Genomic DNA, 15,875 nt, shown 5'->3' on the forward strand with positions numbered 1-15,875 from the left:
TGGCACAAGTGTGTAAGAAAAAAAATAAGTTAGTCTTCTTAAACAAGAGTAAACTACAGCTATAGTGAAAGTATTAACAATGTCATTTGAAGGACTAAACAACTAACTAACCAGTTTAAGAACTATGCTGCTCTTAATGTTTTAAGGGCCTGTTCAAAACACTTGTAGCACATATAGTGAAAACTATTTTCTTTATACTAAACCTCTAACTAAAATTGAAGTGCATACCAAGTATAACTAGTATTCAGAAAGAATTTTTACAAATTTATTTTAGAATTTATAATGTTTCTCATTATATTTTAAGACTTGAAAAAATTACCCGGCCTCTTGATGGCTCTCTCTCTCTTACCGAAAAGAAAGAGAAATCTGAAAATTTCTGCTTCATTAATTAAACTCTTTAGACCACAACTCAGTAATGCAAAAATACAAAAGCCTAATATTTGAATTAGAGCTGTATGTATCAAATTATACAGAATAATCTAGAAAACTTACACTGATTTTGACATTGTCAAACTTAAAATACAAATTTATTCAATAAATATTTACTGAAATACTAAATAATAAAGGATATATCAAATTTGGTAGAAACACCGTGTTAACTCATATCAGGCAAAACATTTTTTCCTAATGGACATAGTAAGAAATCTTTTATATATATAAAAGCTTATCCATTAATACCTTTCCACTAATTTTGGATACCATACAATTCACTAGTATCCCCCCACCCAAAAAAACCAAAACAAAACAAAACAAAAAAAACACCAGAATCAATATAAATAGTTCTAAACACAGTAAAGATTTCAGATATATTGCACCTATAGCTAACTTTTATAGAGAAGGCAATACTGAGTTGGGTTTTTTTTTTTTTCTGAGTTCATTTTTTTAAGAAACAGCTCATATTCAAGAAAGAATTCCATTGACCATTTATGCACAAGACAGCAATCTCAAGCTAATCTTTGGCGATGAAGTTTGAAAGCTATAGGCTGAAAAGTATAGAAATGGAAAATGTATTCTCTATTCTATTTCAGACAGCCTTTTTAAAAATCAAAATCATTACTTACCGACTTTGTTCTTTCCTTTGTTTTATTAACTGAACGAGTTCCTTGTCAAAATAATCTTCTTCCTCTTCTTCTCCCTTTCCGTCATCTTCTCTTTCCTGGGCGTCAACATTATCTTTGTGCAACTGGCTAGAAATGTGCTTTGCATATGCAGAAAGACCCACTTCTGTGACCCCGCACACTCGGCACTCATGACTACTGTCCCTAGGGAAAGAGGGAGATGAGGGACATTCAATTCTCCCCACTGGCATGGCACGCTCAACAGATCTATTATAGTTTCCTCTGAAAAACACTGCACACTTTTGCACAGTGAAAGATTAATGCTAATCAATTTCAATGCTCCTTTCATCACTTTTAGTAAGTTTGTTCATAAGTTATTTTTGAAATGATTTTAAGATTCTTTTCCAGCAATCAAGAGGCAATACACTTCAGAATAATTAGTTTAGGAGGAGAAATCTTCTTGAATTGCTGTACTTAAAATCTTGCCAGAGGAAACATGGTGAAAGGGGAGGCAGGGCAGGGGGCTCAGAGCAAACAGAAGTTGCTCTAGAGCACACCCATGATGCCAGCTGCACTCAGAAGCCTGGTGACAGTGCTGACATTTTATCTCAGGCTCAAGAGCTTTCTCCCAGTGAAAGTGAAGGGGTGGAGAAAAGAGTAGGCAGCCTAGCCAATCCCAATGTGGTGACTAAATCGGGACAGCTGGAGCTCTGCCTGGAATGTGAAGATTCCGGACCCTAGGGCAAATGATAGGAGTCGTCTCAGCAAACTTTTTTGTCTGGATGATACATGTGACCTACATTCTGCTTCAGAGGGGCTTATTTAAAAGGGAATGGAAAGTATTTCAGTTGTAGGAAGTTAACAGCTGTGCCAGACAAATGGTTTTCTCAAGTTTCAGAAAATGCAAAAGTTTAGAGAGAAGCAAAACCAGGTTCTTAAAACTGAGCATGTTTTCTTTTTCTTTTACTTTATACAGTCAATGGTAAATCTCATACTTGGCCAGTTTAAGAAATCAAAATCTTGGATCAACACCCAAAGCTATAGTAGATGAATAATTTAACAGCCTTCTTAGCTTCCTGAAGTCTCTTGATTGGTTCACCTGTCTATGCAGCCATTGATGAGAAACACCTGAACATCATGGCCACAAGTGTAATGAACGGACAGTAAAAGCCATCCAATAATGGCCCAACAGACTTAATTCTGTATCACTTGCCTTGGGTATACATACACTAGTGATATTTTTGCACTTCCTGTATCAATCTCATTTATTTACTTACTTACTTACTTATTCATTTATTCATTTATTCATTTATTTATTTATTTAACAAGTAGAAGCTTATTACCCATGTAATGTATATCCCATGTATACATGAGAGACACTCAGGAAAAATGAGTAACTCTCCTAGGTAACCTAAGCCACCAACTTAAATACCATCTTCAGCTAAAGGCAAAAGAAAAGCAGGAAGGAGGAACAGTTATGGGAAGTAACTGGGAAAAGCATGGAAAACGATGGTAAGGGTAGTTATGTAGATTTAAGTTGGTGTTTTCTCCACTGACAAATTATCTCCCTACGCCAATCTTAACAAATAGACATGCCTGTCTTTAATAAGACAGACAGACACACACCACACACACACATGCATGCACAACACTGTTCCATCCTCCCCTCAAATATATCTATAAAGTCATGGCAGATTTCATATCAACCAGAAGAGAACCTCAAAACTGAGCACTTCATTTACCAAAAGATGGCTTCTGTTATAGACCACCTGAACATTCATTTAAAAACAAAAATCTAAAAAAAAAAAACAAAAAAACAAAAATCTAGCTGACTACCTTCTAAATTCTGGGCACCATGCTAACTATATGGTTACAGTTGTCCAGCATGACAAAGTAGAAATAATGCCTAGTAAATCAAACAAAACAGTTTTTCACCTTGTGAGAATCATGGAAAACACCTCAGAAAAATGGAGAAAACTCCTAAGTTTTTACCTTTTTCTGAACTGTAACTTCAAATGCTCTGAATACAATGTAGTCTCTTACATTAAGATTCATTTTAATGAATTCCAACCAGGTTCCCTGAAAAATCTCATTTTCCTTATTATCTTGTATATCAATATTCTAACTCCTTTCAAGCCTCCAAAAAGCTTAAATCTATTATTTCCACTGAGCATTTTCCACTAAAGAATAATCCTCAAATTCCTCCAGTTTGCTGAGAATACCCCAAATTCTTCTCTCAAAATTATGGAAGCTCATATAAAGTGTTAACGTGTAACAGAAATCAAGCCTTTTCTCATGCAAACACAAAAACAAGTTAAAAATATGTAAGTAGAGGTGCCTAGGTGGTTCAGTGGTTGAGCATCTGCCTTTGGCTCAGGTCATGATCCTGGGATCAAGTCCCACATCGGGTTCCCCACAGGGAGCCTGCTTCTCCCTCTGCCTGTGTCTCTGCCTCTCTGTGTCTCTCATGAATAAATAAAATCTTAAAAAAAAAAAAAAAGTAAGTAAAAATCTGTCCAGCGTTCGTAGTGTCTCAACACTGCAACTAAACTAGAATACATACTTTATAGTATCATAAAAATTTGAATCATACTTATGGTGAGCATAGAGGTGTTGTATCATTATGTCCTACACAGAAAGCAAATGTGACATTGTGTGTCAACTATACTTCAATAAAAAAAATTTTTTTTAAACTTAAATCGTAAAGTTAAAAAGAAAATTTGAATCAACTGAATTTTCTGGTTAGAAAATCTTCTCTAAAACTATGAAAAACATTTTAGTCTACTTTTCTACATAAAAACTTGTAGAATGCTAAACTGTATATTGTCGTACCAGGGACATCTTTCCTAAAGGTGTTCTTAAATAAAATTCCTGATTACACCCTTCTAAAATAGAGAACTTTTCCTCATGTCCAAACCATCAAAATCCCTCTCTTTACAGATATAGCTGGAAGACTGCACTGTTTAAAATATTAAGGAATGCAATATAGACAATATTTAACTTTGTTAAAAATAAATATCCATAATCATAAACCCACACACTTTGCAATCCCCAAAGCACAGGCATATGTTGGATATGTAACAAAAACTCAAACACAGATTTTTAAAACCTATGTGCTTTTCTTGTAAGAAGGGATATTAACCTTAGTTCTAAAGTTATATTTAATAGAAAAACATCAAAAAGAGATCCTGCCCACAAGGGTATAGTCAATAAGTGTAAAATAAAAGCACTAAAAACAAACTGTCCAAAAACAAAAATTCCTAAGATTTTTCCTATAAATGAATTCTACTTTTAAAAAAGAGAATCTTTGCAAGAAACATCAAAATGAGAAAAGAGAAGGGAATGCCTGGTGGCTCAGTGGTTGAGTATCTGCCTTTGGCCCAGGGTGTGATCTTGGAGTCCCAGGATCAAATCCTGCATCGGGCTCCCTGAATGGAGTCTGCTTCTCCCTCTGCCTGTCTCTGCCTCTCTGTGTGTGTCTCTCATGAATAAATAAACAAAATCTTAAAAAAAAAAAAAAAAAGAGAGAAAAGAGAGAATCCACATTTATCTAGGGAAAGAACAGATTAGCACCACCATATTTCTTAAAAATGCAAATGTGTCTGTATTTAGAGGAAAGCATATTACCTGTTCTACATACAACAGGCATTCATGCTTCTACTATGATGTTAGGGAAACGACATATTTTAAAAAGTTAGTGGTAAATTAATATTTTAATGACGCTATTTTCCAATTCTCTATCAATAATCAGTTAAAATACTACTTTGTATGACTATATAAAGTAATTGCTGGGGGAAAGTACTGCTTTACTTCTTGACTAACAAAGGCAAAAATTGTCCTCAGGACATTCAAAGGAGGATTAACTTCATCCTGTTACCACACAATTTCCTCTCATGTGTGAAAGGCAAGGCCTTAAGATATTCCACCCATAAGCTTTTCTTTATTAAGTTTGCTCTAACTATACCACAACAGCTGGTTGATAAATAAAGGTTTGTGCCCTTTTAATAGCATTTATCTGTAGAAACAGGCCACACATCTGAATAAGTATACTGGGGAATAAAAAGAGAGAGATGCTTCAGATGTCCAAAATTTTGAAACAAGTAATAAAGTTTCTTACTTCTCAAATTTGTATTCAAAATCTAAAACATATGCTTTTTAAATTTCTTAACCAGATCACAGCCAAAAATTACAGTAACACAAATATGAAGAGAAACAAAGCTTTAACATCAGAAAGCCAGTAACTAAACATGAATTCCACAGGAAATAATCACAAACTGATGAGACAAAGGAAAAAGAATGACCAGTAACTATTTGTCTCTATAGTATGAATTAGCGATCAGAGTTTGTCACTACAGTAAATGCTCCAAAGAAGTAAGTGATTTCTGGGATTTTGTTTTTTATAGTTTTGTCAATTGTTTTTCCTTACTACCTACTTTGCCCATTTAGAGAATCAAAGGTTGACTGTATTTCAAAGGTTTCCAATGATATTGAGTTAAAGATCATATGTATTCAAGGTATTATGGTAAGAATTCTCCACACTAAATCTAAATGAAAGCCTCTTTTATATTGCTGCTAAGACAAACCCTCACATAGTAAGAAACGAAGACCATGGAAAAATTCCACAAATATGCTAAAGAGATGCTGAATGTTTACTAATATATTAATTTGCCCAATCTAAAACTGTGTTACTTAAAATACGAATAACTTCAAATGACTCAGCCTGGCATCATGATCAAAGCTTGTATTTATTTTTTATGCAATGAGATAAAATTTAATATTTCTCACTTTCCTAATGTTTTTCTGTTCCCTGTCTCCAAATCTCAAATTCAAGTCAAAAACATCAAAACAGAACCAGAGATGGAAAAAAAAAATGACATAGAATATACATATATGCTACATTTAACTTTTTAAAGGTGCTTACTTTAATTAGACTTTGTTTAAACATCTCAAGTTTTGCATCAAAAAATAGCCTTCTTAGATAGGTATTCAAGATTGTACCCTGATGAGGCCCAGTGCTTATTCAGCAGACTTTGGACTTCTCAGACTATTGCAGCAACACTACAGGTTTCTGGCATGTAAGAACTTATAACACTGCTGAGGCAACAACACAGCAATGTCTTAGTTTCAAGGCTGGTGTATTGCAATGAGAAAACATACTAATGAGACAGAACTAGCTCATCCCCACCCACCCTTGTTGCCATCTACTAGCAAGAGCTACTGTGAATTCTACACATTTGAGATGCACAACGTTTATCCTTTTTGAATGCCAAAAAGCTACTGTAGTTGTTAATAACTCTACAGATAGTTCCATGTCATAGGACCATATTTATTTCTGAAGGATTACTATAAAATAAGCTAACAGGCACCCTCAGCACTCAGATCCCCCCACAGTCACAAGTTGATGGAAGACAGCCGTTCCCATACCTGCCCTTCAGGTTCTCAAGTTCCCTGTGATGCAACATGCTCCGCATGTGTTCGTCCATCTCCTTCAAAATTAAAGAAAGCAGATTAAACTAAGAGGGATTGCTTTGGGAAAAAAAATTCCTGTTTTTACTCAATCAACAATTGGGGTTCAAGCTCTTTGTGTCATAAGTGTCGTGGTTACCCTTCTCTTTTTTTTTTTTTTTAATTTTTATTTATTTATTAGTCACACAGAGAGAAAGAGAGAGAGAGAGAGAGAGAGAGAGAGAGAGAGAGGCAGAGACACAGGCAGAGGGAGAAGCAGGCTCCATGCACCAGGAGCCCGATGTGGGATTCGATCCCGGGTCTCCAGGATCGCGCCCTGGGCCAAAGGCAGGCGCTAAACCGCTGCGCCACCCAGGGATCCCATCCCTTCTCAATTCAATATTGAAATCAGTTCCTTATAATTCTTCAGCTATGTTTTTGAGATCATTTCATTCTTTTTTTTTTTAAGATTTTATTTATTTATCCACGAGAAACACACACACACACACACACACACACACACACAGAGGCAGAGACACAGGCAGAGGGAGAAGCAGGCTCCATGCAGGGAGCCCAATGTGGGAGTGGATCCTGGGTCTCCAGGATCACACCCTGGGCTGAAGGCGGTGCTAAACCGCTGAGCCACCCGGGCTGCCCTCATTCTTAAATAATTATTAAGAAAAACCTATTTAATGGCTTTCGAAAAAGGTCAGAAAGTATATTGTCTTTAGGGAGCAAAGGATTTAAGAATAAACTATGTGGCTTAAGTTCTATCCCCAAAAAAAGAATTTACTAAAGTTTTATATATATAAAAACCCAACTCAGAAATCATCTAACTTCTCAACTATTTGGTTGTTTTCTCCATACTTTCCCCACTCAACTGAGAGTTTCTCAAAAATAAGTTATAACTCTTACTCAAGTCTTGGCCAGGGATTGGCACACGGTTGTCAACATTTGCTGAATAAATAAATGGATGTATCAATTTAGGCAGAACTAAGGGATCTAACAGAACTTCCCTGCGGTTGATCAAATATAAATAATAGTGAATGGGAATAGAAGGGAAGGGAGAAGAAATGGGTAGGAAATATCATAAAGGGAGACAGAACATAAAGACTCCTAACTCCGGGAAACGAACTAGGGGTGGTGGAAGGGGAGGAGGGGGGGTGGGGGTGAATGGGTGACGGGCACTGAGGGGGGCACTTGACGGGATGAGCACTGGGTGTTATTCTGTATGTTGGCAAATTGAACACCAATAAAAAATAATTTATTATTAAAAAAAAGAAACTATAAGCAATAATAAAATGATTATTGTTGTTTTTAAAAAAAAATTTTAAAAAACTGCTTAGAACACAGCAGCTCAATCATGCCTTCATCTTCACTGCCCATTCTCCCCCAATTGATTTGCTTGATTCTAATGAAATCTTTGAAAATGTACTAGGGTCTCCCATTCCTCCAACCCATCTTTAGTGGCAGGAAAACAGAATCTGTGGGAAGAGCTACCACTTAAAAACATGCACACACACATGCACACATATCTTAAAACACTCAAAAAGCTGTAAATATCTATCCCTTTGTCATGTGGACATATATGTAGGCAACATGCCAAAATTAGAGAATGGCTGTTCATATATATAATAATACAATAATACTATAATTGTTGAGTATTACTATTGACTGTACCCTGTGTTTAAGTGCCTCTAACATTTCCTCATATCAACTGCAAAACACTGCTGATGGAATATTATTAATTTCATAAGTATACAAGGATACATAGAAACTAACTTATTTATTCACCAACTATTTATTACATGTCAAGTACAGAACTAGGCACTGAAGGGATAAGTGTGAAAACATTCGTTCCTGCCCTCTCAGAGTCACAGATAATCAAGTGGTCAAATGAGGACTCAGATCCTCACATATCTGACACCATGGCCAAGGTTTTATTTATTTATTCATGAGAGACAGAGAGAGAGAGAGAGAGAGAGAGAGGGAGGGAGGCAGAGACACAGGCAGAAGGAAAGCAGACTCCATGTAGGGAGCCTGATGTGCGACTCGTTCCCGGGACTCCAGGATCACGCCCTGGGTCAAAGGCAGGCGCTAAACTGCTGAGCCACCCAGGGATCCCCGATAGCCAAGGTTTTAAATACTATGTCACACTCCAACCATCTAGTGCATTGAGATTTTTCATTATATACAATTCATTTGTCAGAAAGAATACAACAACCCAATAACTTAGTCTTAATTTATCTACAACAGTGTGACAAACAGCTTTGTGATTTTTTTTTTAAGATTTTATTTATTTATTTATTCATAGAGACACAGAGAGAGAGACAGAGACACAGGCAGAGGGAGAAGCAGGCTCCATACAATGAGTCTGACATGGGACTTGATCCCGGGTCTCCAGGATCACGCGCCCTGGGCTGAAGGTGGTGCTAAACCACTGAGCCACCCGGGCTGCCCAGCTTTGTGATTCTAAACACTTTCTTTAAATGGCAATTATACTGAAGACAACCAGCATTTCCTTCCTATCTACAAATGCTTCACTTGGAGGCGATAGCTTTACATGAGATCCACCCCCTTCTACCTACAATTGATTGGCCACTAACTAGAATGAACACTTACAGAGCTGAAAGCGGAGTCAAATTAGCAACATAATCAAGAATGAAAAAAAAAAACCCCATGAATAATACACAACCCCTGCTCAAATCCCCTTGTATCCTTTTGTTCAATTTTTCCTTATATTAGATTTACATGTGCCAAATCCCCTTTGTTTGAGCTAAATTTAACTTGGTTCTGTTTCTTTCTTTCTTTTCTTTAAGATTGTATTTATTTATCTGAGGGAGAGATAGTGAGAGAAAGATGAGCAGTGGGGAGAGGGAGAAGCAGGCTCCTCCCTGAGCAGGGAGCCTGACATGGAGTTCAATCCTGGGACCCTGGTATCATGACCTGAGCCAAACACACTTAACTGACTGAGCCACCCAGGTGCTCCTGTTGGTTCTGTTTCTTGCAATGAAACCATTCCTGATCAAAGCAGCATTCACTGAAATAGGTTATTTTCTGATATAAAAATCAATCCTGTATTCTATTTCAATTATAAAAATATTATCATTCAAAATTTGTTTAAGCATGACTTCTGATTATCTAGAATACTTCACAAATCTTTTCCTAAATTTACATGTGAAATTCTCTCCCACCTTGCTCCAAGGAATGAATGCAAATAGTGTGACAACCTAAGCTTTCAAAATAACTAGGAAAAATCCATGAGCACAAGATTAAAGTAATAGCCCCAAATGCATACTTGCTCAGTTATCAAGCTTCTATTTAGTTCTTGCATATTAATCATTATCAGGTTTTTTAAAGAAGGGAGAAGAAGGAGTTGTTTTTTTTTTTTGTTTTGTTTTTTAAGACTTGGCAGTTGAACAAATGTAGAAAACACTGACTAATACAAGAAAATCTTTTTAGTATTTTTTAACTCCAGGGCTTCTCTAGTGGGGAGTCTATTTCTCCGCCTCCCTTTACCCCTCCCTCTGTTCATGCTCCCTCTCTAATAAATAAATTAAAACCCTTGAAAAAATAAAAACAAAAAAATCAACGAGCATAATACTCAGGGATACAGCACACAGCTTTTTCCCATATTTAGAGCACTTTAGATTCTTTTTCTTCTCCCCGGTACATTTGAAGAAATCAGTTACACTAGTTTGGGAGACTAGAGGAAAGCACTGCTTCAACCTAACTTGGTCATAATCTATCTAAATAAAACTAAGTATCAAACTTATCTCTTTCAAATAGCCCATTATGCTAATTTCTTAGACCACATTAATCCTAACACTTAAATCATGCAATTCCCTTGTTTAAAAACCTGTAATTGGCATTTCCTAAAACAAGAGTGGGTAATCCCAGCTTTTGATTTATTTTTTCATTATGATCCATGGAAAAACAGGAAGAGATGAAAATGTGTTTTAAACCAGAATAGAAGAAATGCCAAAAGGCTTAAAATGACAAAATTATGAGACATCAAGACAGGGGATGTGTAACACAAAAGTGTAACACTACATCTCTGAGTGTCTGTCTATCCCTTTCACACCTTCTCAATCTCCCATCTCCCCCTAATCTGAAAGGAGCCATAAAGAATTTTTATTTGATAAATTTGCATAAACCCTGGTCAAAAAAATTTAAAACTAGAAGAACAGTTCTTTCACTTTTGTAAAAGGCAAATATTATAAAACATGATTTTAAAATCTCATCTGATTTTTCCATCACTAACAGAAATCCTAAAGAGGAAAAAAAATCTTCACCCCAGCCTAGGGGGTGGATCATAATGGAACCCCTTAGTCTAGCATTCAACAGTTTTATAACTGTCTGCATCTAAATTACAGATTATATTGCAGTCCCACTATCTCCAATACAAAACTGTTTTAATCAGATAAGCCTTCTCACAGACTCCTAAAACTCACACTCCATTCTACCTCTGTATCTCTGTACATGTTATTATACCGCTAAAATCTCTCTCTCTTCTATTTCTCTGAAGCCATCTTACTTCCAAACATCTTTCCAGGTTCACTTAAACCTCCCAGGCTAACCTAGCTCATGGTAATCTCAGTTCTCCAAATTTTGAAGGACAATCCAAAGCATCCTAAAAACTTAGAAAAAAAATTTCTCAGTAGTTAAATCAGTACTACTTTGAAAGCAAAGGATAAAGACAAGAAAAAGCAAAACAATGAGACAAACTGCAGCCAATTTCCCTGAGGCACAGGTAAATTATTTTAGTTCTTAAAAATGCGTTTTTCAGGGATCCCTGGGTGGCGCAGCGGTTTGGCGCCTGCCTTTGGCCCAGGGCGCGATCCTGGAGACCCGAGATCGAATCCCACGTCAGGCTCCCGGTGCATGGAGCCTGCTTCTCCCTCTGCCTGTGTCTCTGCCTCTCTCTCTCTCTCTCTGTGACTATCATAAATAAATAAAAAAATTAAAAAAAAAATGCGTTTTTCTCTGAGCAACATCCCCACCTTGTGGACAGCTAGGATACTGTTAACACCATTTCTGATGTGTTGCACTTTTCTTTCACTAGCAAAGGCAGAAACAGAATCCAGGTACAGACAACAAATGCTGTATCCTTAGCTAATCAGAGTAGTATAATCTTGGGACACCTGGGTGGCTCGGCGGTTGAGCATCTGCCTTTGGCCCGCTCCCTGCAGGGAGCCTTCTTCTCCCTCTGCCTGTGTCTCTGCCTCTCTCTCTCTTTCTCTCTCTCTGTGTCTCTCACGAATAAATAAAATCTTTAAAAAAAAAAAAAAAAGTAGTATAACCTCAAATAAACTGAATTTTAAGGTATTTCTCTATAATTGGTTACAGACTAAATTAGTAACGATTATCAACTTTTGAGAATCCTCAAATTCTGGGTAGAGATTTAATAATATAGTTATTGGCTTTATGAGCTAATAAAAGAGAAACCAGTGGAATGAGACTATGATTACGAAAGAAGCATTAATAAGACACTGTTAAAAGCTTTTATCCATCTACAAATCCCATGTCTTTGGAAGAAAAAAAAGATCAGTCATAAAGCTTCAGATTCTCCCTCTTCTATTTATTACCTTTTTTGAGCTGTACACAATGTGGCACAATATGCATTTTCGTTCTCGTACCATAGTGACCAGATCTGAAGCACTCAACGTCACACCTGCAATGAGGAAGTAACATTTAGTAACCTTTCTCCCCTGGGATGTCTTCTTCACCTTAACATAGCTAAAAATACAAGTCTTACATCTCCCTCACCTCCACCCTGTTCCTCCCAGTCTTCCCATTTTGGTAAATGAAAATTCAAGTTTTCCAGGTACCTAGGGCAAAAACTTTGAAAGTCATCCTTGACCCCTCTTTCTCACCCCATATCCACTCTCATTAGCAAATCCTGTCAGTCTTCCTTTGAAATACAACCCAAATCCAACTGTCATCTCACGAGGCACTAGCTTACTGATTTGCCTCCCTAATTCCACTCTTGTCCTCTTAATAGTCTATTCTCAAAATGGAAGCCAAAGATTCTAACAGGATTCTTCTAAAATTTAAGTCAGATCATTTAACTCCTCTGTGCAAAATCTTCCAACAGATTCCCACCTCACTCACACAACATCCAGTCCTTTGCCATGAGCTAGAAAATCTGTTTCCTTTCTTGCTGACTCCATGCCCCACCCTCATTGCCTCTATCACTCTATTCCAGTCACACTGCCCTTGCTAGGTTTTGATCATACCAGGGATTCTCCCACCTAGGGTTTCTACATTTCCTATTCTTTCTGCCTGGAATATGCTTCCTTAAGATATTTTTATGGCTCACATGGCTCACTCTCTTACTTTCTTATTTCCATCAGTATTTGAAATGTTGCTTCACTAGGAAGGGCCTTCCCTGACATACAATGCTGTATTTTTTGCTCCCTATTCCTTCTATCCTCCTATTAACCTGCTTCATTTATTTTTTTGCTTCAAAAAGCTTTGTTGTTTCCATCTAGTCCTTGACTTGGGTGAGGGCTCCAGGGTGGTAAAAAGCTGCCTAATGGCTGCAAGGGGAGGCTTAGGAAGAAGCCCTGACACCAGGGGGATGCCAGAGGGCCTCTCAGAGGCCACTGGGCTCTAGAGGCTCTTAGTCATGGTTGAGGGTGAGCCTTTGGAAGAGATACTTGCCCAGCCCAGTCCAACCAGGGGGGCAGTCAATCTGCAGACCTCAGTCAGGTGGTTGTCCATCTTAGATGGGAGTTTCACCTGCTCATCTAGAAAATGGCTCTCCAAGAAGTCACAGAGATGAGTTTCTACACAGGCAAAACCCAGGCATGCACATATATAAAGGCCTGATTCAGGTTCTTCTCCAGAACCACAGCATCTCCCAAAGTGTCCAAGGTTTCATCCCACTCATCTTAGGACAGTTCTGCACCTCCTGTTAGAGGGCATGGCTATCCACTGGTTTTGTATCTTCAGGAGATACTAGGCACCTTCACCTTCTAACTTGTAGAAGAAATGCCAGAGCCACAACATCATGGTAGAAATACAAACCCAGAGAGAAGTAGGTATAGAAGGCCCACAGATATAGGCTGGCCAGGTGGTCGACAGCAGCCTCCATCTCAGTGGAATAGTTCTGATGTATCTGGGAGCTCATGTTTGATTGGCAGTAAGGAATAAGCTCAGAAAAACAATGCTGGCTGGTCTTAGAGGCAGGGGAGCGCTTAGAAGATGGTCTGGAAAGTTGCAATTGGAAAAGAGGTTGGAGAGTGGTAGGAGACTGGAAGAAGGGATGTCCCTGGGTCTATTCTATCCAAATACTGTTGCAAAGACAGACAGATCCATGGGACCAGTAAGTGTACTACCCTTTTTTTTTTTTCTTTAAATGTTTTAATAGCACTGTAGTAGACTGTTTCTGTAGATGGCCACAACATTATCTTCCACCCTAGGTGTTCTTTCACAATGTGATCTTGTCATCACCATCCATCAAATGGTGTGGTTCATTCTCCCTTCCTGTTTTGATCAATAAAATGTGGTAGAAGTAGGATGCCTGGGTGGCTCAGTCAGCTGAGCATCTGACTCTTGATCTTGGCTCAGGTCACAATCAGGGTGGTGAATGGAGCCCCACATCAGGCTCGCTCAGCAAGGAGTCTCCTTAATGTTCTCTCTCTCCCTCTGCCCCTCCCCCTGCTCTCTCTCTCTCTCAAATAAATAAATAAATAAATAAATCTAAAAAAAGTGTGGTAGAAGTGACAAAGTAGTCTCAGTAGTCCCAGTCTGAGACTGGGACTTAAAAAATGTGTAGCTTCTGCCTTTGCACATTTGGAATACTCCCTCTTAGAACCCAGCCACCAGCTGTGAGAAAGAAAGCCCAAGCCACAAGGAGAGGACAAAGGGAAAAGAACTGAGGCCCAGCTGAGCACCCGAACAACCAGCACCATCTGACAACCACGTTGGGAGAGTGAGCCATCTCAGTGTTCCAAGCCCACCTGCCAATGAAGGTCCCCAAGTAAGATGACTTAAAGAACTAAGCAGATGAGCCATTTTCAATCCACAGAATGTTAAGAAACAATAAAATATTTCTTTTAAGCCAGTAAATTTTGGGATGGTTAAAGAGCAAGAGATAACTGAAGCAAGCAAATCTTATTACCTGATATAGCAAAATTTCTTTTTAATTCTTTATTTCCAGGGACTTCGTGTATTTTGTTCACTAGTATATATCTAGCACTTGGGCAGCCCAGGTAGCTCAGTGGTTTAGCGCCACCTTCCACCCAGAGCATGATCCTAGAGACCAGGGATGGAGTCCCACGTCAGGCTCCCTGCATGGAGCCTGCTTCTCCCTCTGCCTGTGTCTCTGCCTCTCTCTCTCTCTGTCTCTCATGAATAAATAAAATCAATCTTAAAAATTAAATAAATAAATAAATAAATAAATAAATAAATAAATAAATAAATCTAGCACTTAAAACAGTATATGCCATAATGTAGGTACCCCAGTAAGCATTTGTTGAACTGTTTCAAATGGAACTATCTTCGGTTACCAAATGTGAGACAGAGAAAGCTAAGTAAATACTGTGATTTGGATTAAGACCAGAAGGTTTTCTATTTTACCGTCCTCTAGCACTGGCCTATTTTCCTCTTGCATCTCTGCAAAGATGCCCTACATGAGAATTTAATTTCATTCCCCAAGCAGCATTGTTTTTCCCTCTACACACACAACACCAGGCTCTAATAGAGATATCTGCTTCCTTGCCTGGGTTCCTTCCTTAGGGAATTTAAAATTGTGAAGTAACAAAGTTATAAACTATCCTAATTTAATCTATAACTCCTAGACAACATGCTGGAAGGACCAGTGAGGAAGAGGCCTACAGTTCTCTACTTCTGGTCACTCAGCAGTTTCCTTGCTACTGTAACCCAGTTCATACCACTCCTGAATTTCTGAAATAATTTTACTCAGTAACAAAGAGCAAACACCAAAAGAAGATTATAGGGTAAAATTCTGGCCATTTGAGGAAACTGAATGTCAACTACCTAGTATAACAAAGAAACAGACCTTCAGAGATAAGCACAGTATTATTCATGCTTCTAGTACTACTACTCTCTCGCATCTCAAAATTAACATAAATCACTGGTGCTCTGTGTCACTGTGTAATTATTCTTTTAATTCCCCTATATCTTAATGTTTACTTCAATTTTAATTACTGTTTACATGCAGTATTTTATTTCACCCAACAAGCGTTTATGGAGCACAAAGCACTGTTCTAAGAATTGAGGAAACAGTTATATGACCAGAAATGTGTTTTGTTTTTGTTTTTAAAGTAGGCTCCATGCCCAATGTGGGGCTTGAACTCATGACTCTGAGATCAAGAGAGGCATACTCCACTGACTGAGCCAGTC

The 15,875-nt window shown here is 37.9% G+C and overlaps 1 protein-coding gene across 5 annotated transcripts in view; it reads right to left on the minus strand.

Moving 5' to 3' along the window:
* ZNF106 (zinc finger protein 106) overlaps nt 1-15,875 on the minus strand; it is a 64,673-nt gene that overhangs the window by 33,310 nt on the left and 15,488 nt on the right. For 2 of the 5 annotated variants that reach the window (XM_072738366.1, XM_025998549.2), the window contains exons 2-4: nt 12,092-12,177; nt 6,483-6,544; nt 1,062-1,262 (exon numbers count right to left, since the gene is read on the minus strand). In XM_072738366.1, the coding sequence (XP_072594467.1) occupies nt 1,062-1,262; nt 6,483-6,544; nt 12,092-12,145 (317 nt within the window). In that variant the 5' untranslated portion in view covers nt 12,146-12,177. The remainder of the gene's footprint in view (nt 1-1,061; nt 1,263-6,482; nt 6,545-12,091; nt 12,178-15,875) is intronic. The other 3 variants (XM_072738368.1, XM_025998550.2, XM_072738367.1) reach the window with 2 other exon arrangements.

The sequence above is a fragment of the Vulpes vulpes genome, chromosome 15, assembly GCF_048418805.1.
Source record: "Vulpes vulpes isolate BD-2025 chromosome 15, VulVul3, whole genome shotgun sequence".
NCBI classification, from domain to species: domain Eukaryota; kingdom Metazoa; phylum Chordata; class Mammalia; order Carnivora; family Canidae; genus Vulpes; species Vulpes vulpes.